General features: G+C 48.3%; 1 protein-coding gene across 1 annotated transcript; it reads left to right on the top strand.

The window, feature by feature from the left end:
* Positions 1 to 8,350: 8,350 nt before the first annotated feature.
* Positions 8,351 to 24,108, top strand: pmvk (phosphomevalonate kinase). Its single transcript, XM_034165308.1, has 5 exons — positions 8,351 to 8,552; positions 21,641 to 21,704; positions 21,798 to 21,950; positions 22,883 to 23,012; positions 23,821 to 24,108. Exons 1-5 carry the CDS (start codon positions 8,461 to 8,463, stop codon positions 23,988 to 23,990), a joined length of 609 nt encoding a protein of 202 aa, XP_034021199.1. The 5' UTR covers positions 8,351 to 8,460; the 3' UTR covers positions 23,991 to 24,108.
* The last annotated feature ends 1,357 nt before the right edge of the window (positions 24,109 to 25,465 follow it).

Here is a 25,465-nt window from a genome sequence, read left to right as displayed (position 1 = left end):
CTAAACGCAGACCCTGTTGGGAAAGTGTAGTGACACGGACCCACAACAGGGGGTGCAAATGAACGGACAATGGAGGAAGTCAAATAACACTTTACTGTTGTGAATAAGCACAACAAACACAGCAGATTACAATAATAGTCAATGAAGTCAATTCACAAAAATGTGTCGCGTGGGCAGGCTCGAAGATACGAGACGTCTGTCCAAAGCAGAACCGGAACCACACGATTTCCTCCGCCACCGAACCCTGGGAATACTGGAGCCGCCAAGTCCCGAACTCCCAGGTGGCCACTGCCTCCGCTTGTCGGATCTGGTACTGCTGGCGAGGAACAAAAACAGTTAGATGTGGGTGCGTCTGCACCCAGCAACACGTATGGTGGAAAACCACCTCCACCTCTCGTCGGAAAAAAGGAAACAAAATATCTGCTATCCAATACACAAAGTAACAGGTATTCCTGTCAGGAAGACAACAAAGTCGGCTGAGTACGTTACCTCCTCGGTAGAGCGATATCTCGGCAAAGAGGTGGAGATGTCGTCCTGCTGATATACCACTGCTGATCAGATGATTGGTGACCGCTGTTGTAGGCGATAAGTGACAGCTGTCACCCCGGCTGCTCCTGTGAGGCGGCAGCGCCCTCTGGTGCCTGGAGCCCATACTCCAGACAGGGCGCCCTCTGGTGGTGGTGGGCCAGCAGTACCTCCTCTTCAGCGGCCCACACAACAGGACTCCCCCGTCAACGGGCGCCTCCTGGCGCCCGACCAGGCTTGTCCGGGTGGCGGCGGTAGAAATCGGCCAGGAGGGCCGGGTCCAGGATGAAGCTCCTCTTCACCCAGGAGCGTTCTTCGGGTCCGTACCCCTCCCAGTCCACCAAATACTGGAAGCCCCGGCCCATCCTACGGACATCCAAGAGCCGGCGCACAGTCCAAGCCGGGTCGCCATCGATGATCCGGGCAGGAGGCGGCGCCGGACCCGGAGCACAGAGGGGTGAGGTGTGATGCGGCTTTATCCGGGACACATGGAAAACAGGATGGATCCGCAGTGAGGCCGGAAGCTGAAGCCTCACTGCGGCTGGACTGATGACCTTAAGGATTTTGAAGGGGCCGATGTAACGGTCCTGTAGTTTGGGGGAGTCCACTTTTAGGGGAATGTCCTTTGTGGACAACCACACCTCCTGCCCTGGCCGATACGCAGGGGCCGGGTGTCCGCCGACGGTCTGCATGGGCTTTTGCCCTCGTCCGGGCCTTTAGCAAAGCAGAACGGGCGGCGCGCCACACCCGACGGCACTTCCGCAGGTGGGCCTGGACCGAGGGCACACCGACCTCTCCCTCAACCACCGGAAACAACGAGGGCTGATACCCCAGACACACCTCAAAAGGGGAGAGGCCGGTGGCTGAAGACACCTGGCTGTTATGGGCATACTCGATCCAGGCCAAATGGGTACTCCAGGCCGCCGGGTGCGCGGCCGTCACGCAGCGCAGGGCCTGTTCCACCTCCTGATTCACCCGTTCTGCTTGCCCGTTGGTCTGAGGATGATACCTGGATGAGATACTCACCGTGGCCCCCAGTTCCCGGCAGAAGCAAATCCAGACTTGCGAGGAGAACTGGGGACCGCGATCGGAGACGATGTCTGTTGGAATCCCACGCAGCCGGACGACGTGGTGGACCAGGAGGTCCGCTGTCTCCTGGGCAGTCGGGAGCTTCGGGAGGGCCACGAAGTGGGCCGCCTTGGAGAATCGGTCCACTATCGTGAGGATGGTGGTGTTGCCCTGGGACGGCGGGAGGCCCGTGACAAAATCCAGGCCGATATGGGACCAGGGGCGATGAGGCACAGGCAGCGGCTGGAGCAGTCCCGATGCCCTGCGGTGGTCAGCCTTGCCCCTGGCGCAGGTGTTGCAGGCCTGGATATAATCCCGGACGTCGGCCTTCTGGGACGCCCACCAGAAGCGCTGCTGGACAACTGCCACGGTCCTACGCACCCCTGGATGACAGGAGAACTTGGAGCCGTGACAGAAGTCCAGGACTGCAGCCCTGGCCTCTGGTGGGAGGGGGCCAGGGCCTCCCGGACGGTTTTCTCTATGTCCCAGGTGAGGGTGGCCACGATAGCGGACTCCGGGATGATAGGTTCCGGTGGATCCGACAACTCCGTTTTGACTTCGTCTTCATGCACCCGGGACAAGGCATCCGATCTCTGGTTTTTGGTCCCGGGGCGGTAGGTGATCCGGAAGTCAAAACGGCCGAAGAACAGTGACCAGCGGGCTTGCCTGGGGTTCAGCCGCTTGGCGGTCCTGATATACTCCAGGTTCCGGTGGTCAGTGAAAACCGTGAATGGCACGGACGTTCCCTCCAACAGATGTCTCCACTCTTCAAGAGCCTCTTTCACCGCAAGGAGTTCTCGATTGCCGACGTCATAGTTCCGTTCAGCCGGGGTCAACCTGCGTGAAAAGTAGGCACACGGGTGAAGTACCTTATCGGTCTCTCCGCTCTGGGACAGCACGGCTCCTATCCCTGAGTCAGAGGCGTCCACCTCAACCATGAACTGGCGGCTAGGGTCGAGCTGCACCAAATCTGGCGCAGTAGAGAACCGTTGTTTCAACTCCTTGAACGCGGCTTCGCACCGATCCGACCAGGTGAAGGGGACTTTTGGAGAGGTCAGGGCTGTCAGGGGGCTAACTACCTGACTGTAGCCCTTAATGAACCTCCTATAGAAATTAGCGAAGCCGAGGAACTGTTGCAGCTTCCTACGGCTTGTTGGTTGGGGCCAATCTCTCACCGCCGCAACCTTGGCCGGATCAGGGGCGACGGAGTTAGAGGAGATGATAAACCCCAGGAAGGACAAAGACGTGCGGTGAAACTCGCACTTCTCGCCCTTCACAAACAGTCGGTTCTCTAACAACCGCTGCAGGACCTGACGTACATGCTGGACATGGGTCTCAGGATCCGGAGAAAAGATGAGAATATCGTCCAGATATACGACGACGAATCGGTGCAGGAAGTCCCGCAAGACGTCGTTAACCAAGGCTTGGAACGTCGCGGGGGCGTTGGTGAGGCCGAACGGCATGACCAGGTACTCAAAGTGACCTAATGGGGTGTTAAATGCCGTCTTCCATTCGTCTCCCTTCCGGATCCGAACCAGGTGATACGCATTTCTAAGATCCAGCTTAGTAAAGATTTTGGCTCCATGCAGGGGGGTGAACACGGAATCTAACAATGGCAACGGGTATCGGTTGCGAACCGTAATCTCATTCAGCCCCCTGTAATCAATACATGGACGAAGTCCGCCATCTTTCTTGCCCACAAAAAAGAAACCTGCCCCCATCGGGGAGGTGGAGTTCCGGATCAGCCCGGCAGCTAATGAGTCCCGGATGTAGGTCTCCATTGATTCACGCTCAGGTCGTGAGAGGTTGTACAGCCTGCTGGACGGGAACTCAGCGCCTGGAACCAAATCAATGGCACAATCGTACGGATGGTGCGGGGGAAGGGTGAGTGCCAGATCCTTACTGAAGACGTCAGCAAGATCGTGGTACTCAACCGGCACTGTCGTCAGATTGGGAGGGACTTTGACCTCCTCCTTAGCCTGTGATCCGGGAGGAACCGAGGATCCTAAACACCCCCGATGGCAGGTTTTGCTCCACTGAACCACCACCCCAGACGGCCAATCAATCCGGGGATTGTGCTTCAACATCCATGGGATGCCCAAAATCACGCGGGAGGTAGAAGGAGTTACAAAAAACTCAATCTCCTCCCGGTGGTTTCCAGACACCACCAGAGTTACTGGTGGTGTCTTGTGTGTGAGTAAAGGGAGGAGGGTGCCATCTAGTGCCCGCACCTGCAACGGCGAAGGAAGCGCCACCAGAGGGAGCCCTACCTCCCTTGCCCATCTGCTGTCTAGCAGATTCCCTTCTGACCCCGTGTCCACCAGTGCTCGGGCTTGAAGGGTTAAATCCCCGCTCAGGATTGTGACTGGGAGTCGGGTGGCAATTTGTGTGTGTCTCACTTGAATGTTTTGACCCCCCCTTAGCCCAGTCTCTAAGGGCGAGTGTTGTCGTTTTGGCCGTTTGGGGCAGTTTCTCTGTGTGTGCTCAGTTGAGCTGCAGAGAAAACACTCTCCACGGATCAGCCTCCCCATTTTGGCCCTGTGCGTTTCCCTAACAACGTCAGCAGGGGGAGCTGTTGCCCCACAAAGCGCTGCGGCTGTGGAGCGTGGGGAGGGCGGCCCCTTTTCGAACCCGGAAGGGAGAGGGGCGGCGCGTATCCGGTTACGTCCTTCGCCTCGCTCCCGACGGCGTTCTTCCAACCGATTGTCTAACCGTATAACGAGATCGATAAGCCCATCTAAATCCCGCGGTTCCTCCTTAGCTACCAGCTGCTCCTTCAGAACCAACGACAGTCCGTTTATGAAGGCGGCGCGGAGCGCAACGTTATTCCAGCCGGACCTCGCAGCCGCAATGCGGAAGTTGACTGCATAAGCGGCTGCGCTCTCGCGTCCCTGTCTCATTGACAGCAGCACGGTTGAAGCGGTCTCTCCTCTGTTAGGGTGATCGAACACTGTTCTGAACTCCCCCACAAACCCAGTGTATGCTGATAACAATCGTGAGTTCTGTTCCCAGAGCGCCGTAGCCCAGGCGCGTTCTTTACCCCGAAGCAGAGCAATCACATAAGCTATTTTACTAGCATCTGACGCGTACATGACGGGACGTTGTGCGAAGACGAGCGAACACTGCATAAGAAAATCCGCGCATGTCTCCACACAACCTCCGTACGGCTCAGGAGGGCTTATGTATGCTTCAGGGGATGGTGGGAGGGGTTGTTGAACCACCACTGGAACGTTTATATCCTGCACAGGGTCAGCAGGAGGACGAGCTGCAGCAGCGCCCTGAGCGCTCGCCGCCATCTGTGCGGAGAGAGCCTCCACCCTGCGGTTCAGGAGGATGTTTTGCTCAGTCATTTGATCCAACCGAGCCGTAAAGGCGGTGAGAATGGGCTGCAGCTCACCAATCACGTCTCCTGCAGACGCCTGCGCTCCCTGCTCTCCCATTGGTCGTTCAACAGCCGGGTGACGCCCCTCGGAGTCCATGACGCTGGCCGAGATATCCTGTTGGGAAAGTGTAGTGACACGGACCCACAACAGGGGGCGCAAATGAACGGACAATGGAGGAAGTCAAATAACAACACTTTACTGTTGTGAATAAGCACAACAAACACAGCAGATTACAATAATAGTCAATGAAGTCAATTCACAAAAATGTGTCGCGTGGGCAGGCTCGAAGATAAGAGACGTCTGTCCAAAGCAGAACCGGAACCACACGATTTCCTCCACCACCGAACCCCGGGAATACTGGAGCCGCCAAGTCCCGAACTCCCAGGTGGCCACTGCCTCCGCTTGTCGGATCTGGTACTGCTGGCGAGGAACAAAAACAGTTAGATGTGGGTGCATCTGCACCCAGCAACACGTATGGTGGAAAACCACCTCCACCTCTCGTCGGAAAAAAGGAAACAAAATATCTGCTATCCAATACACAAAGTAACAGGTATTCCTGTCAGGAAGACAACAAAGTCGGCTGAGTACGTTACCTCCTCAGTAGAGCGATATCTCGGCAAAGAGGTGGAGATGTCGTTCTGCTGATATACCACTGCTGATCAGATGATTGGTGACCGCTGTTGTAGGCGATAAGTGACAGCTGTCACCCCGGCTGCTCCTGTGAGGCGGCAGCGCCCTCTGGTGCCTGGAGCCCGTACTCCAGACAGGGCGCCCTCTGGTGGTGGTGGGCCAGCACTACCTCCTCTTCAGCGGCCCACACAACAGGCACGGTAAGCGAGCTGCCAAACAGTTTATGAGGATGTGTGACTAAACGCAGATACCGTGAGCGAGCTGTCAAACTGTTTATGAGGACGTGAGATTAAACACAGACACGGTAAGCGAGCTGTCAAACTATTTATGTGGATGTGAGACTAAACACAGACACAGTGAGTGAGTTGTATAACTGTTCATGAGGACGTGAGACAAAACGCAGACATGTCAGCGAGCTGTCAAATGGTATACAAGGACATGAGAATAAACACAGACACGTCAGTGAGCGGTTGAACTCTTTATGAGGACATGAGATGAAACACAGGCAAGGTCAGTGATCTGTCAAACAGTTTATGGGGATGTGAGACTAAATGCAGATACCGTGAGTGAGCTGTCAAACCATTTTTGAGGACGTGAGACTAAACACAGACAGGGTCAGCGAGCTGTCAAACCGTTTATGAGGACGTGAGACTAAACACAGTCACGGTCAGCGAGCTGTCAAACCGTTTATGAGGATGTGAGACAAAACACAGACATGGTCAGCGAGCTCTCAAACCGTTTATGAGGACGTGAGACAAAACACAGACACGGTCAGCGAGCTGTCAAACTGTTTATGAGGACGTGAGACTAAACACAGACACGGTCAGCGAGCTGTCAAACAGTTTATGAGGATGTGAAACAAAACACAGACAGGGTCAGTGAGCTGTCAAACTGTTTATGAGGACATGAGACTAAACACAGACATGGTCAGCGAGCTGTCAAACTGTTTATGAGGATGTGAGACAAAACACAGACATGGTCAGCGAGCTCTCAAACCGTTTATGAGGACGTGAGACAAAACACAGACACGGTCAGCGAGCTGTCAAACTGTTTATGAGGATGTGAGACTAAATGCAGATACCGTGAGTGAGCTGTCAAACCATTTTTGAGGACGTGAGACTAAACACAGACAGGGTCAGCGAGCTGTCAAACTGTTTATAAGGACATGAGACTAAACACAGACACGGTCAGCGAGCTGTCAAACAGTTTATGAGGATGTGAGACAAAACACAGACATGGTCAGCGAGCTGTCAAACTGTTTATGAGGACGTGAGACTAAACACAGACACGGTCAGCGAGCTGTCAAACAGTTTATGAGGATGTGAGACTAAATGCAGATACCGTGAGTGAGCTGTCAAACCATTTTTGAGGACGTGAGACTAAACACAGACAGGGTCAGCGAGCTGTCAAACCGTTTATGAGGACATGAGACTAAACACAGACACGGTCAGCGAGCTGTCAAACCGTTTATGAGGATGTGAGACAAAACACAGACACGGTCAGCGAGCTGTCAAACCGTTTATGAGGACATGAGACTAAACACAGACACGGTCAGCGAGCTGTCAAACCGTTTATGAGGACATGAGACTAAACACAGACACGGTCAGCGAGCTGTCAAACCGTTTATGAGGACATGAGACTAAACACAGACACGGTCAGCGAGCTCTCAAACCGTTTATGAGGACGTGAGACTAAACACAGACACGGTCAGCGAGCTCTCAAACCGTTTATGAGGACATGAGACTAAACACAGACACGGTCAGCGAGCTCTCAAACCGTTTATGAGGACGTGAGACTAAACACAGACACGGTCAGCGAGCTGTCAAACCGTTTATGAGGACATGAGACTAAACACAGACACGGTCAGCGAGCTCTCAAACCGTTTATGAGGACATGAGACTAAACACAGACACGGTCAGCGAGCTGTCAAACCGTTTATGAGGACATGAGACTAAACACAGACACGGTCAGCGAGCTCTCAAACCGTTTATGAGGACATGAGACTAAACACAGACACGGTCAGCGAGCTCTCAAACCGTTTATGAGGACTTGAGACTAAACACAGACACGGTCAGCGAGCTGTCAAACCGTTTATGAGGACATGAGACTAAACACAGACACGGTCAGCGAGCTGTCAAACCGTTTATGAGGATGTGAGACAAAACACTTTAAAAAAAGTTTTAATTTTTGGAGAGCTACGTTCGTTTGAAGGTTGAAGTGCAAAAGTCAGACTGCAGGGAAAAAAAATGTAATTTTTAAATTTTCGTGAACAATCAGCAAAAATCCCTGGTATTATTCCAACATCACCTCAGTCTTGATTATGAAACTTCAACATGTTCACAGCAGAAAGTATCGCAATCTGTAGGGGCGTTTCATTTTACCCAGAATGCATTGCATTCGTATGTTAATCGTATGCTGTTTCGTGTGAATGACGTAGTGAGTACTGTCTTTCTGATTGGCTGAGAGTTTTGATACTACCAGAAATATCCTACGAATAAAATACTCACTGGTGGCTGACCGGCCGCATGGCTCGTCAGCGCCAACAGATGGTAGCGATCGATGTGGCGTCTCCTCTTTATAATCTCTACGTTTTTATATTTTAACGTTACCGTACTCGAGTTGTGGATCTTCGTGTTTTTGTTTGTTGGGCACAAAGTCGTGGCTGTTCCTTTCCCAAGATGGCGGTCTGTAATACCGCGTCGAGAAGTCTGCTGTCCGCTCTAAACTGCATTGATGTGTCCGGCGCTTCCTGTTCTCTGGCGTATCGGCGGCAGGCTCGGTCACCTTCTGCCGTAAAGCAGGATCGATGATCGATCGGTCATCAGTTATCGGTTGTGTGTGTCTGTGAGGACGGATGGAGGACGGAGCGGAACCCGAACTGGTCCTGGTCTTCAGTGGAAAACGAAAGTCTGGAAAGGACTACGTGACGGACCTGATCCAGAAACGGTGAACCATTATCGATTATTGATTATCTGTTTACAAACGCAGATGGTTCAGTCGTTAAATCTTTTTGTTGTTTTTTTTAAACTGTTTATTTGGCTCAAGCTTCACGCTGGATGATCTGTGAAGAACAGACGGGTCTCAAACCAGCAACCTGCTGTTCTGGAAATAATCAAAGGTACATATAGGCAGGGGCGTAGCACCAAATCCTGGGCCCTAGGTACTCGGCATATTGAAGACACGCCCCCCCGCTGTTATGTTCTTTTTTATTAACGCAAACACCAAATTTCTAATGTGTAGTCAAACCATCTGGGAGTCAGAACCCTTTTTAAAGTTGGGGGAGCAGTATTGAGTTGGGGGGTCTGGGGGACAAAAATGGTGCAGTTTGGTCCCCTAGACCCCCCAACTCAATATAGCTCGCTTTCAAGCTCACCGCTCTTTTCAAAGAATTTGGTTAACAGCTGTTTTCCATTCATTTATTTAGTTTTCTTTCCCTGTCCTTTTTTCTCTTCATTTTTGAAATCCAGACATATTTTATTTCAGCCTAAACACTAGGGCTGCAACTAAACATTGTCTTACTAATCAGTTCATCAGTTGATTATTTTTTCAATTAATCGTTTTGTTTTTTGCTTACATGTGAGTTTTGCCATTATTTCTTTAAGTGAGTTATTATTAAAAGGCCTTTATCACACACAACATCAATGTTTAAGTTTGTAATAAAGTTATGTTATATTCTGGTCAAAAACATACCTGGAGTAGTGTTTAGTTTTATTTTGCACATACATACATCACCGACACACCACAGAGAGATTTACATCAGGTTTAGATGCCGACAGCAACTATCTCAACCACTGACAACATATTACAGCAAGAGTCCACTAAAGTATTTTAAAGGCCTGACGAAAGTGTAATACACTCAGCAAAAATATAAACGCAACACTTTTGGTTTTGCTCCCATTTTGTATGAGATGAACTCAAAGATCTAAAACTTTTTCCACATACACAATATCACCATTTCCCTCAAATATTGTTCACAAACCAGTCTAAATCTGTGATAGTGAGCACTTCTCCTTTGCTGAGATAATCCATCCCACCTCACAGGTGTGCCATATCAAGATGCTGATTAGACACCATGATTAGTGCACAGGTGTGCCTTAGACTGCCCACAATAAAAGGCCACTCTGAAAGGTGCAGTTTTATCACACAGCACAATGCCACAGATGTCGCAAGATTTGAGGGAGCGTGCAATTGGCATGCTGACAGCAGGAATGTCAACCAGAGCTGTTGCTCGTGTATTGAATGTTCATTTCTGTACCATAATTCTCTACCAACAATGGGCCTCAGGATCTCATCACGGTATCTCTGCATTCAAAATGCCATCAATAAAATGCACCTGTGTTCTTCGTCCATAACAGACGCCTGCCCATACCATAAACCCACCGCCACCATGGGCCACTTGATCCACAACATTGACATCAGAAAACCGCTCACCCACACGACGCCACACACGCTGTCTGCCATCTGCCCTGGACAGTGTGAACTGGGATTCATCCGTGAAGAGAACACCTCTCCAACGTGCCAAACGCCAGCGAATGTGAGCATTTGCCCACTCAAGTCAGTTACGACGACGAACTGGAGTCAGGTCGAGACCCCGATGAGGACGACGAGCATGCAGATGAGCTTCCATGAGACGGTTTCTGACAGTTTGTGCAGAAATTCTTTGGTTATGCAAACCGATTGTTCCAGCAGCTGTCCGAGTGGCTGGTCTCAGACGATCTTGGAGGTGAACATGCTGGATGTGGAGGTCCTGGGCTGGTGTGGTTACACGTGGTCTGCGGTTGTGAGGCTGGTTGGATGTAGTGCCAAATTCTCTGAAACGCCTTTGGAGACGGCTTATGGTAGATAAATGAACATTCAATACACGAGCAACAGCTCTGGTTGACATTCCTGCTGTCAGCATGCCAATTGCACGCTCCCTCAAATCTTGCGACATCTGTGGCATTGTGCTGTGTGATAAAACTGCATCTTTCAGAGTGGCCTTTTATTGTGGGCAGTCTAAGGCACACCTGTGCACTAATCATGGTGTCTAATCAGCATCTTGATATGGCACACCTGTGAGGTGGGATGGATTATCTCAGCAAAGGAGAAGTGCTCACTATCACAGATTTAGACTGGTTTGTGAACAATATTTGAGGGAAATGGTGATATTGTGTATATGGAAAAAGTTTTAGATCTTTGAGTTCATCTCATACAAAATGGGAGCAAAACCAAAAGTGTTGCGTTTATATTTTTGTTGAGTGTATGTGATCTTTAAAAACATATTTTCATGAAAAAGAAACAAATGTCCAGTTTACTGCATTTTATTTATTTTTTCTTGTGTAAAAACACAACTTAGATGTGGTTTGACTGAAACAAATTGTCTTTAAACTTAAATAAAACAGGGATGAAGTGGAGGTTTAAGAGTCACTCGGTGTTCACAGGAAACACTTATTTCTATATTTATTTATGTTCATTGTTAGTTGGATTTATCTTTTCTGTTGTGTTTAATCAGGTTCTTTTGTTTCTTTCTCTAAAATTGTATTGTAGCATTACTGGGTATTACTACTATTATTGTTGTTGCTATTATTACTTATATATATATAAAATACAATTCATAATACATTTGACTCTTTTACTGACTGCTTTCTTGTGGTCTACTGGCCTCTACTGGTGGTTGGCTCTCACTGCGGTATTGTATCACTTCCTGTTCCGGAGCACAGCTGTGTTTTTCTGTATCTGTTAGCTGTTTAATCTGCGCAGTTAGATTGATCTAGTTATCTAGATTACGATTTGTTTCCCAGTGTAATCTTTACGTGCCTTAACTAAAGCACTCCCTCTGCTGAATCACCTCTAAATTATTTACACATTATTCACTTTGCGTGTTTTTAGGAATCCGCTAGCTTAGCGCAGCTACTAGCTCTTAGCCGATTTAGCATGGCGGCTTCTCCTGTCTCTCCTGCACTTTTCTGCTCTGGGTGTGAAATGTTTAGTTATTCCTCGGCCTCCTTTAGCAGTAATGGTACTTGTAATAAGTGTAACTTATTCATAGCTTTGGAGGCCAGGCTGGGCGAATTGGAGACTCGGCTCTGCACCGTGGAAAATTCTACAGCTAGCCAGGCCCCTGTAGTCGGTGCGGACCAAGGTAGCTTAGCCGCCGTTAGTTCCCCCCTGGCAGATCCCGAGCAGCCGGGAAAGCAGGCCGACTGGGTGACTGTGAGGAGGAAGCGTAGTTCTAAACAGAAGCCCCGTGTACACCGCCAACCCGTTCACATTTCTAACCGTTTTTCCCCACTCTGCGACACACCCGCCGAGGATCAAACTCTGGTTATTGGCGACTCTGTTTTGAGAAATGTGAAGTTAGCGACACCAGCAACCATAGTCAATTGTCTTCCGGGGGCCAGAGCAGGCGACATTGAAGGAAATTTGAAACTGCTGGCTAAGGCTAAGCGTAAATTTGGTAAGATTGTAATTCACGTCGGCAGTAATGACACCCGGTTACGCCAATCGGAGGTCACTAAAATTAACATTAAATCGGTGTGTAACTTTGCAAAAACAATGTCGGACTCTGTAGTTTTCTCTGGGCCCCTCCCCAACCGGACCAGGAGTGACATGTTTAGCCGCATGTTCTCCCTGAATTGCTGGCTGTCTGAGTGGTGTCCAAAAAATGAGGTGGGCTTCATAGATAATTGGCAAAGCTTCTGGGGAAAACCTGGTCTTGTTAGGAGAGACGGCATCCATCCCACTTTGGATGGAGCAGCTCTCATTTCTAGAAATCTGGCCAATTTTCTTAAATCCTCCAAACCGTGACTATCCAGGGTTGGGACCAGGAAGCAGAGTTGTAGTCTTACGCACCTCTCTGCAGCTTCTCTCCCCCTGCCATCCCCTCATTACCCCATCCCCGTAGAGACAGTGCCTGCTCCCAGACCATCAATAACCAGCAAAAATCTATTTAAGCATAAAAATTCAAAAAGAAAAAATAATATAGCACCTTCAACTGCACCACAGACTAAAACAGTTAAATGTGGTCTATTAAACATTAGGTCTCTCTCTTCTAAGTCCCTGTTGGTAAATGATATAATAATTGATCAACATATTGATTTATTCTGCCTAACAGAAACCTGGTTACAGCAGGATGAATATGTTAGTTTAAATGAGTCAACACCCCCGAGTCACACTAACTGTCAGAATGCTCGTAGCACGGGCCGAGGAGGAGGATTAGCAGCAATCTTCCATTCCAGCTTATTAATTAATCAAAAACCCAGACAGAGCTTTAATTCATTTGAAAGCTTGACTCTTAGTCTTGTCCATCCAAATTGGAAGTCCCAAAAACCAGTTTTATTTGTTATTATCTATCGTCCACCTGGTCGTTACTGTGAGTTTCTCTGTGAATTTTCAGACCTTTTGTCTGACTTAGTGCTTAGCTCAGATAAGATAATTATAGTGGGCGATTTTAACATCCACACAGATGCTGAGAATGACAGCCTCAACACTGCATTTAATCTATTATTAGACTCTATTGGCTTTGCTCAAAAGTAAATGAGTCCACCCACCACTTGAATCATATCTTAGATCTTGTTCTGACTTATGGTATGGAAATAGAAGACTTAACAGTATTCCCTGAAAACTCCCTTCTGTCTGATCATTTCTTAATAACATTTACATTTACTCTGATGGACTACCCAGCAGTGGGGAATAAGTTTCATTACACTAGAAGTCTTTCAGAAAGCGCTGTAACTAGGTTTAAGGATATGATTCCTTCTTTATGTTCTCTAATGCCATATACCAACACAGTGCAGAGTAGCTACCTAAACTCTGTAAGGGAGATAGAGTATCTCGTCAATAGTTTTACATCCTCATTGAAGACAACTTTGGATGCTGTAGCTCCTCTGAAAAAGAGAGCTTTAAATCAGAAGTGTCTGACTCCGTGGTATAACTCACAAACTCGTAGCTTAAAGCAGATAACCTGTAAGTTGGAGAGGAAATGGCGTCTCACTAATTTAGAAGATCTTCACTTAGCCTGGAAAAAGAGTCTGTTGCTCTATAAAAAAGCCCTCCGTAAAGCTAGGACATCTTACTACTCATCACTAATTGAAGAAAATAAGAACAACCCCAGGTTTCTTTTCAGCACTGTAGCCAGGCTGACAAAGAGTCAGAGCTCTATTGAGCTGAGTATTCCATTAACTTTAACTAGTAATGACTTCATGACTTTCTTTGCTAACAAAATTTTAACTATTAGAGAAAAAATTACTCATAACCATCCCAAAGACGTATCGTTATCTTTGGCTGCTTTCAGTGATGCCGGTATTTGGTTAGACTCATTCTCTCCGATTGTTCTGTCTGAGTTATTTTCATTAGTTACTTCATCCAAACCATCAACATGTTTATTAGACCCCATTCCTACCAGGCTGCTCAAGGAAGCCCTACCATTATTTAATGCTTCGATCTTAAATATGATCAATCTATCTTTGTTAGTTGGCTATGTACCACAGGCTTTTAAGGTGGCAGTAATTAAACCATTACTTAAAAAGCCATCACTTGACCCAGCTATCTTAGCTAATTATAGGCCAATCTCCAACCTTCCTTTTCTCTCAAAAGTTCTTGAAAGGGTAGTGGTAAAACAGCTAACTGATCATCTGCAGAGGAATGGTCTATTTGAAGAGTTTCAGTCAGGTTTTAGAATTCATCATAGTACAGAAACAGCATTAGTGAAGGTTACAAATGATCTTCTTATGGCCTCGGACAGTGGACTCATCTCTGTGCTTGTTCTGTTAGACCTCAGTGCTGCTTTTGATACTGTTGACCATAAAATTTTATTACAGAGATTAGAGCATGCCATAGGTATTAAAGGCACTGCGCTGCGGTGGTTTGAATCATATTTGTCTAATAGATTACAATTTGTTCATGTAAATGGGGAATCTTCTTCACAGACTAAAGTTAATTATGGAGTTCCACAAGGTTCTGTGCTAGGACCAATTTTATTCACTTTATACATGCTTCCCTTAGGTAGTATTATTAGATGGTATTGCTTAAATTTTCATTGTTACGCAGATGATACCCAGCTTTATCTATCCATGAAGCCAGAGGACACACACCAATTAGCTAAACTGCAGGATTGTCTTACAGACATAAAGACATGGATGACCTCTAATTTCCTGCTTTTAAACTCAGATAAAACTGAAGTTATTGTACTTGGCCCCACAAATCTTAGAAACATGGTGTCTAACCAGATCCTTACTCTGGATGGCATTACCCTGACCTCTAGTAATACTGTGAGAAATCTTGGAGTCATTTTTGATCAGGATATGTCATTCAAAGCGCATAATAAACAAATATGTAGGACTGCTTTTTTGCATTTACGCAATATCTCTAAAATCAGAAAGGTCTTGTCTCAGAGTGATGCTGAAAAACTAATTCATGCATTTATTTCCTCTAGGCTGGACTATTGTAATTCATTATTATCAGGTTGTCCTAAAAGTTCACTAAAAAGCCTTCAGTTAATTCAAAATGCTGCAGCTAGAGTACTGACGGGGACTAGAAGGAGAGAGCATATCTCACCCATATTGGCCTCTCTTCATTGGCTTCCTGTTAATTCTAGAATAGAATTTAAAATTCTTCTTCTTACTTATAAGGTTTTGAATAATCAGGTCCCATCTTATCTTAGGGACCTCGTAGTACCATATCACCCCAATAGAGCGCTTCGCTCTCAGACTGCAGGCTTACTTGTAGTTCCTAGGGTTTGTAAGAGTAGAATGGGAGGCAGAGCCTTCAGCTTTCAGGCTCCTCTCCTGTGGAACCAGCTCCCAATTCAGATCAGGGAGACAGACACCCTCTCTACTTTTAAGATTAGGCTTAAAACTTTCCTTTTTGCTAAAGCTTATAGTTAGGGCTGGATCAGGTGACCCTGAACCATCCCTTAGTTATGCTGCTATAGACGTAGACTGCTGGGGGGTTCCCATGATGCACTGTTTCTTTCTCTTTTTGCTCTGTATGCACCACTCTGCATTTAATCATTAGTGATCGATCTCTGCTCCCCTCCACAGCATGTCTTTTTCCTGGTTCTCTCCCTCAGCCCCAACCAGTCCCAGCAGAAGACTGCCCCTCCCTGAGTCTGGTTCTGCTGGAGGTTTCTTCCTGTTAAAAGGGAGTTTTTCCTTCCCACTGTAGCCAAGTGCTTGCTCACAGGGGGTCGTTTTGACCGTTGGGGTTTTATATAATTATTGTATGGCCTTGCCTTACAATATAAAGCGCCTTGGGGCAACTGTTTGTTGTGATTTGGCGCTATATAAATAAAATTGATTGATTGATTGATTTTACGACATCAAACAATGAGCCATGAATTATTATACAGAAAACAAATGTGCTGACAGCTGCAACAGCTTAATGCTAACTTTAACAGAGAAAACGCCATAGACATGCTAACGGGTTAGCATCCGTCCTGTTTTTAAATTATAAAATACATGTATCAACTGTTTCAGAAGACCATACCTGGTCAGATTAACATAAAAAGGTAAATATTACTCACACACATTTAGTTTAGTGGGGAAAAATTGAGATAAAGCAAAATAAAACAGTGAACCAACAAAGCAGCAGATCAAAGCACTGCTTCGATCTGCGAATCACTGCTTTGATTGATTCAAGGTTCAAAGCAAAGCCGTGCTACAGAAACGGTTGATTTATATGGAAAACACAAAACAACAATTAACAATTAACAACTAATTGATGACTAAATTAGTTGACAGCTATTTTAATAATCGACTAAATTGATTAGTTGTTTCAGCACTACTAAACACCTCCTCTTTCTGTCAGATCCCGTTTGGGATGTGTGTGTGTGTGTGTGTGTGTGTGTGTGTGTGTGTGTGTGTGTGTGTGTGTGTGTGTGTGTGTGTGTGTGTGTGTGTGTGTGTGAGAGTGTGGGTGAATGTGAGGCATCATTGTAATGTGCATTGAGCATCTGATACAGATGGAAAAGTGCTTTACCAGAGTCCAAAATCTGGAACCAAACCAAACTTGGAAACCAAGTCCAACCCGGACCTGCACCATGTTGTTGGTGATTTGTGACAGAGTGATGATGAAGTGGTGCAGAGGAGGAGCTCCTTAAAAAGAACATGCAAACGTTCAGCTGCAGTTTGCCAAAAGGCACTTGGGAAATCCTGACCTGGACCTGACCCGATCCCTCGTCTCTTCCAGTAAAACATGAAGCTGTGACCGTCCACAGTTTGTCCTCAAAGGCCTTCAGGCCCGTCTGTCTGTGTGTCTTCCCTCACTTGTCCTCTCCCAGAATCACACTGTTTGTCTTAATGATTGATGGAATGTGGACACATTCAGTGACTTGGAAACATTCACGTGTTCATCCTCTGAAAGGAAACTGGCTGTAAAAGTGATGATTTAATCCTCAGATTATTGAGGACAAATTGTCTCCATCTTAGTGTTTTTTTTTTTTTTTTTTTGGAATGTGTTGGATGTTTTTTCACAAAATAAAATGAAGCTGATCATTAAAAAACATGAAATATCAAATTCAATTAGAAGTAGAACTTAAAATACGCTGAACAAATACAAATGCAACACTTTTGTTTTTGCTCCCACTTTTCATGAGCTGAACTCAAAGATCTAAAACATTTCCTAAATACTGGCCACAATAAAAGGCCACTTTGAAATATGCAGTTTTGTCACACAGCAAAAGTCTTTTCGCACTGTTCCCTTTAGTCATTTCGCAGCGTTCCTGTAATGCTTTTTCGCAGTGTTCCGGTTAGTCTTTTCGCAGCGTTCCGGTTAGTCTTTTCGCAGCGTTCCGGTTAGTCTTTTCGCAGCATTCCAGTAATGCTTTTTCGCAGCGTTCCCGTAATGTTTTTTTGCAGCATTCCAGTAATGCTTTTTTGCAGTGTTCGGGTTAGTCATTTCGCAGCGTTCCCGTAATGTTTTTTTGCAGTGTTCCGGTTAGTCATTTTGCAGCGTTCCCATAATGCTTTTTTGCAGCATTCCAGTAATGCTTTTTTGCAGCGTTCCGGTTAGTCATTTCGCAGCGTTCCCATAATGCTTTTTCACAGCGTTCCCGTAATGTTTTTTTGCAGCATTCCAGTAATGCTTTTTCACAGTGTTCCAGTTAGTCATTTTGCAGCATTCCCGTAATGCTTTTTTGCAGCATTCCAGTAATGTTTTTTTGCAGCATTCCAGTAATGCTTTTTCGCAGTGTTCCAGTTAGTCATTTTGCAGCATTCCCGTAATGCTTTTTTGCAGCATTCCAGTAATGCTTTTTTGCAGTGTTCCGGTTAGTCTTTTCGCAGCGTTCCGGTTAGTCTTTTCGCAGCGTTCCGGTTAGTCTTTTCGCAGCGTTCCGGTTAGTCTTTTCGCAGCGTTCCGGTTAGTCTTTTCGCAGCGTTCCGGTTAGTCTTTTTGCAGCGTTCCCGTAATGGTTTTTTGCAGCGTTCCCGTAATGGTTTTTTGCAGCGTTCGGGTTAGTCATTTCACAGCGTTCCTGTAATTTTTTGCAGCATTCCCGTAATGCTTTTTTGCAGTGTTCCAGTTAGTCATTTCGCAGCGTTCCCATAATGCTTTTTCACAGCATTCCGGTAATGCTTTTTCACAGTGTTCCAGTTAGTCTTTTCGCAGCATTCCGGTAATGCTTTTTCGCAGCGTTCCGGTTAGTCTTTTCGCAGCATTCCGGTAATGCTTTTTTGCAGCGTTCCGGTTAGTCTTTTCACAGCATTCCAGTAATGCTTTTTCGCAGCGTTCCCGTAATGTTTTTTTGCAGCATTCTGGTAATGCTTTTTCGCAGCGTTCCCATCTATCCATCCATCGATTTTCTTCCGCTTTATCCGGAGTCGGGTCGCGGGGGCACCAGCTCAAGCAAAGCCGCCCAGACCTCCCGATCCACACACACCTCCCCCAGCTCCTCCAGGGGAACCCCAAGGCGTTCCCAAGCCAGCCGAGAGATGTAATCCTTCCAGCGTGTCCTGGGTCTTCCCCGGTGCCTCCTCCCAATGGGATGCCTCTCCAGTGAGGCGTCCAGGGGGCATCTGGAAAAGATGCCCGAGCCACCTCAACTGATTCCTTTCGACGTGGAGGAGCAGCGGCTCAACTCCGAGCTCCTCCCGAGTGACCGAGCTCCTCACCCTATCTCTAAGGGAGCGCCCAGCCACCCTGCGGAGGAAACTCATCTCGGCCGCTTGTACCCGCGATCTCGTTCTTTCGATCATGAGCCAAATCTCATGACCATAGGTGAGGATAGGAACGTAGATCGATCGGTAAATCGAGAGCTTTGCCCCCCTACTCAGCTCTCTCTTCACCACGACGGTCCAATACAGCGACCGCATCACTGCGGACGCTGCACCGATCTGTCTGTCAATCTCACGCTCCATCCGTCCCTCACTCGTGAACAAGACCCCGAGATACTTAAACTCCTCCACTTGAGGCAAGGACAATCCACCGACCTGAAGAGGGCAAAGCACCTTTTTCCGGTCGAGAACCATGGCCTCAGATTTGGAGGTGCTGATCTTCATCCCGGACGCCTCATACTCGGCTGCAAACAGACCCAGTGCACGCTGAAGGTCCTGATTCGACGAAGCCAACAGAACCACATCGTCCGCAAACAGCAGAGACGAGATTCTGTGGTTCCCAAACCAGACCCCCTCTACACCCTGGCTGCGCCTAGAAATTCTGTCCATAAAAATAATGAACAGAACTGGTGACAAAGGGCAGCCCTGGCGGAGGCCAACGTGCACTGGAAACAGGTTTGACTTACTACCGGCAATGCGAACCAAGCCCCGGCTGCAGTCGTACAGGGACCGGATAGCCCTTAGCAAAGGACCCCGGACCCTGTACTCCCGGAGCACTCCCCACAGGGTGCCCCGAGGGACACGGTCGAACGCCTTCTCTAGATCCACAAAACACATGTGGAGTGCTTGGGCGAACTCCCATGAACCCTCAAGCACCCGATGGAGCGTGTAGAGCTGGTCCAGTGTGCTGCGAACAGGACGAAAACCACACTGCTCCTCCTGAATCCGAGGTTCGACCATCGGTCAAATTCTCCTCTCCAGTACTCTGGAATAGACCTTACCGGGGAGGCTGAGGAGTGTGATCCCCCTATAGTTGGAACACACCCTCCGGTCCCCCTTCTTAAACAGAGGGACCACCACCCCGGTCTGCCAATCCAGAGGCACTGTCCCCGATTGCCACGCGATGTTGCAGAGGCGTGTCAGCCAAGACAGTCCCACAACATCCAGAGACTTAAGGTACTCAGGACGGATTTCATCCACCCCAGGAGCCTTTGCCCCGAGGAGCTTTCTAACCACCTCAGTGACTTCTGCCTGGGTAATGGATGAGTCCGCCTCTGGGTCCCCAGTCTCTGCTTCCTCTTCGGAAGACGTGATGATGGGATTGAGGAGATCCTCGAAGTATTCCTTCCACCGCCCAACAACATCCCCAGTCAGGGTCAACAGCTCCCCACCCGCACCGTAAACAGTGCCGGTGGAGAGCTGCTTCTGCCTCCTGAGGCGTCGGACGGTTTGCCAGAATCTCTTCAAGGCCGACCGATAGTCCTCCTCCATAGCCTCCCCGACCCGAGTTTTTGCCTCTGTGACCGCATGGGCTGCGGCACGCTTGGCCTGCCGGTACCTGTCAGCTGCCTCTGGGGTCCCACCTACCAACAAAGATAAGTAGGACTCCTTCTTCAGCTTGACGGCATCCCTTACTTCCGGTGCCCACCACCGGGTTCGGGGATTGCTGCCGCGACAGGCACCAGAGACCTTGCGACCACAGCTACGAGCGGTCTCATCAACAATGGAGGTGGAGAACATGGTCCACTCGGACTCCGTGTCTCCAACCTCCCCCGGGATCTGGGAGAAGCTCTCCCGGAGGTGGGAGTTGAAGACCTCCCTGACAGAGGGTTCCGCCAGTCGTTCCCAGCAGACCCTCACAATACGTTTGGGCCTGCCAGGTCTGACCGGCTTCCTCCCCTCCCAGCGGATCCAACTCACGACCAGGTGGTGATCGGTCGACAGCTCTGCCCCTCTCTTTACTCGAGTGTCCGAGACACGTGGCCGAAGGTCAGATGATACGACTACAAAGTCGATCATCCACCTCCGGCTCAGGGTGTCCTGGTGCCACGTGCACTTATGGACACCCTTGTGCTCGAACATGGTGTTCGTGATGGACAAACTGTGACTAGCACAGAAGTCCAACAACTGAACACCACTCGGGTTCAGATCGGGGAGGCCGTGCTTCCCGATCACCCCCCTCCAGGTCTCACTGTCACCGCCCAAGTGGGCGTTGAAATCCCCCAGGAGAACAATGGAGTCCCCAGTCGGAGCTCTATCTAGTACCCCTCCCAGGGGACTCCAGGAAGGTCAGGTACTCTGCACTGCCGCTCGGCCCGTAGGCCGAGACAACGATGAGAGACCTGTCCCCGACCCGAAGGCGTAGGGACGCAACTCTCTCGTTCACCGGAGTGAACTCCCACACATGGCGACTGAGCTGGGGAGCAATAAGCAATGCAACCCCAGCTCTCCGCCTCTCCCCGTGGGCAACGCCAGAAAAATTAAGCGTCCAGCCCCCCTCCAGGAGTTGGGTACCAGAGCCCATGCTGTGCGTGGAGGTGAGCCCGACTATCTCTAGTCGGTATCTCTCAACCTCCTGCACAAGCTCAGGCTCCTTGCCCCCCCAGTGAGGTGACATTCCACGTCCCAACAGCCAGGGGCTGTGAGCATGGACCGGGCCGCTGGGCCACCCGCCCTCGACCGCCACCCAATCCTCTCTGCATCTGTTCCGGTTAGTCTTTTCACAGTATTCCGGTAATGCTTTTTCACAGCGTTTCAGTTATGTTTTTTTGCAGCAATCCAGTAATGCTTTTTATCAGCGTTCCGGTTAGTCTTTTCGCAGCGTTCCGGTAATGCTTTTTCGCAGCGTTCTGGTAATGCTTTTTCGCAGCGTTCTGGTAATGCTTTTTCGCAGCGTTCTGATCATGTCCAGTTTTGGCTGGGACCCTGACCTGCTCGCTGTGTTTAAGTTTGGGCTGAACCTCTGCAGATTTGACTTCACCTTGTTGCTGGATTCTGTTTCAGGCTTGGTGCTGACGTCTGCTGCATCCTGCGTCTGTCTGAACCTCTCAAGCAACAGTACGCCGAGGTCAGAGCGCCCCCTAGTGTTTGGCTTTACTCGCTGCTCTGCCAAATTGTGCCATTTCTGTGGAACTGTGATGGTTCTGTTCTGCTTCTGCAGGAACATGGTCTGGACCTGAACCTGCTGCTGGGTTCTGGATCCTATAAGGAGCAGTTCCGGGCTGATATGATCCAGTGGGGAGAAGCTCGACGCAGAGAAGATCCAGGATTTTTCTGTCGCCCAGCAACCAGAGCAGCACAACAACCAGTTTGGGTAAAGCAACAGACTAATAACTTTATTTATATGTTAAAGTCATCAGAAAACACGAGAACCAACAGGACAAAAAAAGAAAAAACTCATTTTTGTGAAAAGTCACTGCATCAATAAGGATCAATCAGAGCCGGTGTTGCAGACCAAACAGTCCGCCCTAAAAATCGGTCCGCCTTTTGCATCTGTGCATGCGTCATTTGGGACCACAGCAGCATGTCTGAGTCTGACTCTCTTCACCCAAAGCAATCAAATGGATTAATGTGATTATTAACTATCAGATGACAAAGTAAAACCTCTTAAATCATTCTAAAGTCAGTTTGAAGCAGAATCTCTGTGAAATTCCATGAACCGCGGCTAATGACGCATGCACAGATGCAAAAGCGGACCAGTTTTTAGGGGGCACCGTTCGGTCGGTGACACCAGGCTCCAAACCCACCAGGGGTCTAAAGCCGAACCCTTTTTGATTTTATACAATGTTTTGTTCATCAAATGATTATTTTAATGTTTTTTTCATTGTTTCATTTAATTCAGCTTCTGAAAGTTGATCAAAAGTCCAAAAACAATAAAGTCAACATTTACACTATCTAATGGTCACACAGAGGTCACGGCAGGTCAGAGGGTGAGCTCTGCTGCTGCATCCACAACACCACAGAACTGCCCCGGGTCCTGGATGGCAACCACGCAGGCAGACAGGCAGGCAGGCAGACAAAAACAATGAAGCAAAAATGAGCAAACGTCTGCGGCCGGCGGGGCGTCTGCGGCCGGCGGGGCGTCTGCGGCCGGCGGGGCGTCTGCGGCCGGCGGGGCGTCTGCGGCCGGCGGGGTGTCCTCGTCTGCGGCCGGCGGGGTGTCCTCGTCTGCTGCCGGCGGGGCGTCTGCTGCCGGCGGGGCGTCTGCGGCCGGCGGGGTGTCCTCTAACACTCTTTCGTTGTTAGGTGGTGAGCGACGCCCGAAGGACATCAGACCTGCAGTGGTTCTGGGACAAGTTTCCCCGACAAACTCGATGTGTGAGAGTTCAAAGTTCAGAGGTCGCCCGGAGGCAGAGGGGGTGGAGCTTCACCGCAGGTACGTCTGCTTTTTTCTCGTCTCTAGCTGAGACAACTTGGACTTTTGGTGACCAAAAATAATTTCTGTCAGATGTTCCTAGTTTCAGTTCCCTGACCACAGGAACATTAAGGTGCCCTTGAGCAAGGTCTGAAATTCCAGGCCGCTCCGAGTGTGCCAACCAGGTCTGGGAACACATGCAGGTGTTACCCAACACTGCACCACAACGCCTCAGAAATCCTTTAGGTCCTGGATGACAACCACCCAGACAGACAAACAATCCATTTGTTCCAGCCAGGTGACACATGGGCGTGTCCTTCTCCAGTCTCTGGAGTCCTCACAGCCTCAGCTGTGTTCTGGATCATGTCCACCACATGGACTAAATGTATTGTCTGATGTTCCCTCACAGTGTCAGTGATCCTACTCATCTGAGTCTCACTAAGTAACCATTCAATGGACACAAAATCATTCCAGCGGGACCCAGAGATCCTCCACAGAGACCTGGGACCAGAGACCTGAGGACACTGATTGGTGTCCAAGTCTCAGGAAGCACCAGGACTCTGAAGACGTGGACCTTCATTCTCCTACAGACATCTCAGCGTCACCAGGGTGAATTCATGTCATTCAGCACTGCTGCAGTAACAACTCCAGCCAGTAGATGTCAGCAGTGACCAAGAGGTTTCCAGGTTCTTTCTTACACATGTAGGGGTAAAAGTCAAAGTATGAATGGAAGATTACCCATTATGACACCTGTGCACGGCTGCCGAGTTCCAGCTCGTGGGACCCGTAAAATCTAAGTCTAACTTCAGAAACCTGTGTGTCTCTGCAGGAGTGGACGATGCCGAGTCTGAGTGCGGATTGGACAGTGGGGTTGAATATGATTGGATCATCTTGAATGAAGCCGACGCCCCTTCCTTAGAGGAGCAGCTGCAGCCGATTCTTCAACTTGCAGAAGCTGCAGCAAGGAGAAACCCAACGATCACTGAATCAATACAGTGATCAGTGTATTGACTCAGTGTGACTGCAGCATTAAGGAACACTAGCGTGTTGTCTGTGGGGATCCACGGGCTCGGGATTGGGTTTTGTGTATGAAATAGGTAGCTGACATTTTTCAAGGGTGGTAATAAATTAAGCAAAGAGTTGGAATCGTGTGTGAGCCCAGAATGTTTTCAGAACCTTAGACCTCAACAGTTTTTAAAAGAGGTATTCAACCCTTTTATTTCCTGTTAATTATATCATTTTTAATATTAATTTACTGTCTTAATGTATTTATAAATGGTTTAGGTTCTTGTTATCATATACACACTATAATTATTATTAATATGCATATGTCGTGGACATGAAGGAGCGAAGCTTTTCAGCATCTCACTATGTCCTTTAGGTCCTTCAGTTTTTTCAGTAAATGCTTCTGGGGAGCATTAGCATGGCCAAGAGCCTTCAGCTTCTGTGGGGCTTTCCCCCTCAACCCCCTAACTACAGCCCTCTTAACCTCCTGCCACTTTAAGCATTTAATATATATATATATATATATATATATATATATATATATATATATATATATATATATATATATATATATATATAAAGACCTGCATTCACGTTTGCAATTAACGGTTTGCGGATCATTCACGATTCGCTGTTCGAGCGAGACAAAGTACGCCTCCGTTTCGGTGTGACAGAGGACAAGTTCGGACATGCCCAGCTCTCCACAAGTTCTCTTATAACTCACTCGACTGGTAAGCATTGAAAGCCGAGATAGGCATGTCCAAACTCGTCCTCTGACACGCCGAAACGGAGGTGTTCCTTTGTCTCGCTTCCAAAGCGAATCGGTCTTTACGCGCGAAGCCTCCGCGCGGCTTTCCATGACAAAATCTCTTGTTAAAAGTGAAATCTGACGGAAAATGGCTGATGTCCAGCTCTTGTGATAACCAGAGAAAGAGCACACGACGGTCTCGTATCCACAGAGCCATCCGTTTAGAAATGGTCCAGTGGCTTGTGCTGCGTCGTCGCAGCTCGGAGCGCGGCGCACCGACCGTCCTTAAAGGGGTCCTTAAAGCTGTACTAACAGACCTTATTCTCTGTGAAGCCCGTAAAATTTTCACCAAAAGCCAGATAAATTTTTCGAATGGTTTCCAGGTGCCAGTCTCTAACAGCTTCTGAAAAAACTCTGATGGAAAAAAGTCCAAATCATTCCGCCATTTCCAGACAATGAAAATCTGATGAGGGGGCGGGACCACTCCTTCCACAAGGCGTGCTCACAGGCGAATGATGTCACCGATAGGCGTGGAAAAACTCACGCATGCGCACGAGGGTTCAAGCATGGCTGACGTAAAAACATATGAATCAAATCCATATAGTTAAAAAAAAAAAAAAAAAAAAAAAAAAGGTACGATACTTTATGGACAGACCTCGTGTGTGTATGTGTGTGTGTGTGTGTATATATATATATATATATATATATATATATATATATA

Source organism: Thalassophryne amazonica, unplaced genomic scaffold, assembly GCF_902500255.1.
Source record: "Thalassophryne amazonica unplaced genomic scaffold, fThaAma1.1, whole genome shotgun sequence".
Classification (NCBI taxonomy): Eukaryota; Metazoa; Chordata; class Actinopteri; order Batrachoidiformes; family Batrachoididae; genus Thalassophryne; species Thalassophryne amazonica.
This window is presented reverse-complemented; position numbering and strand designations above follow the sequence as displayed.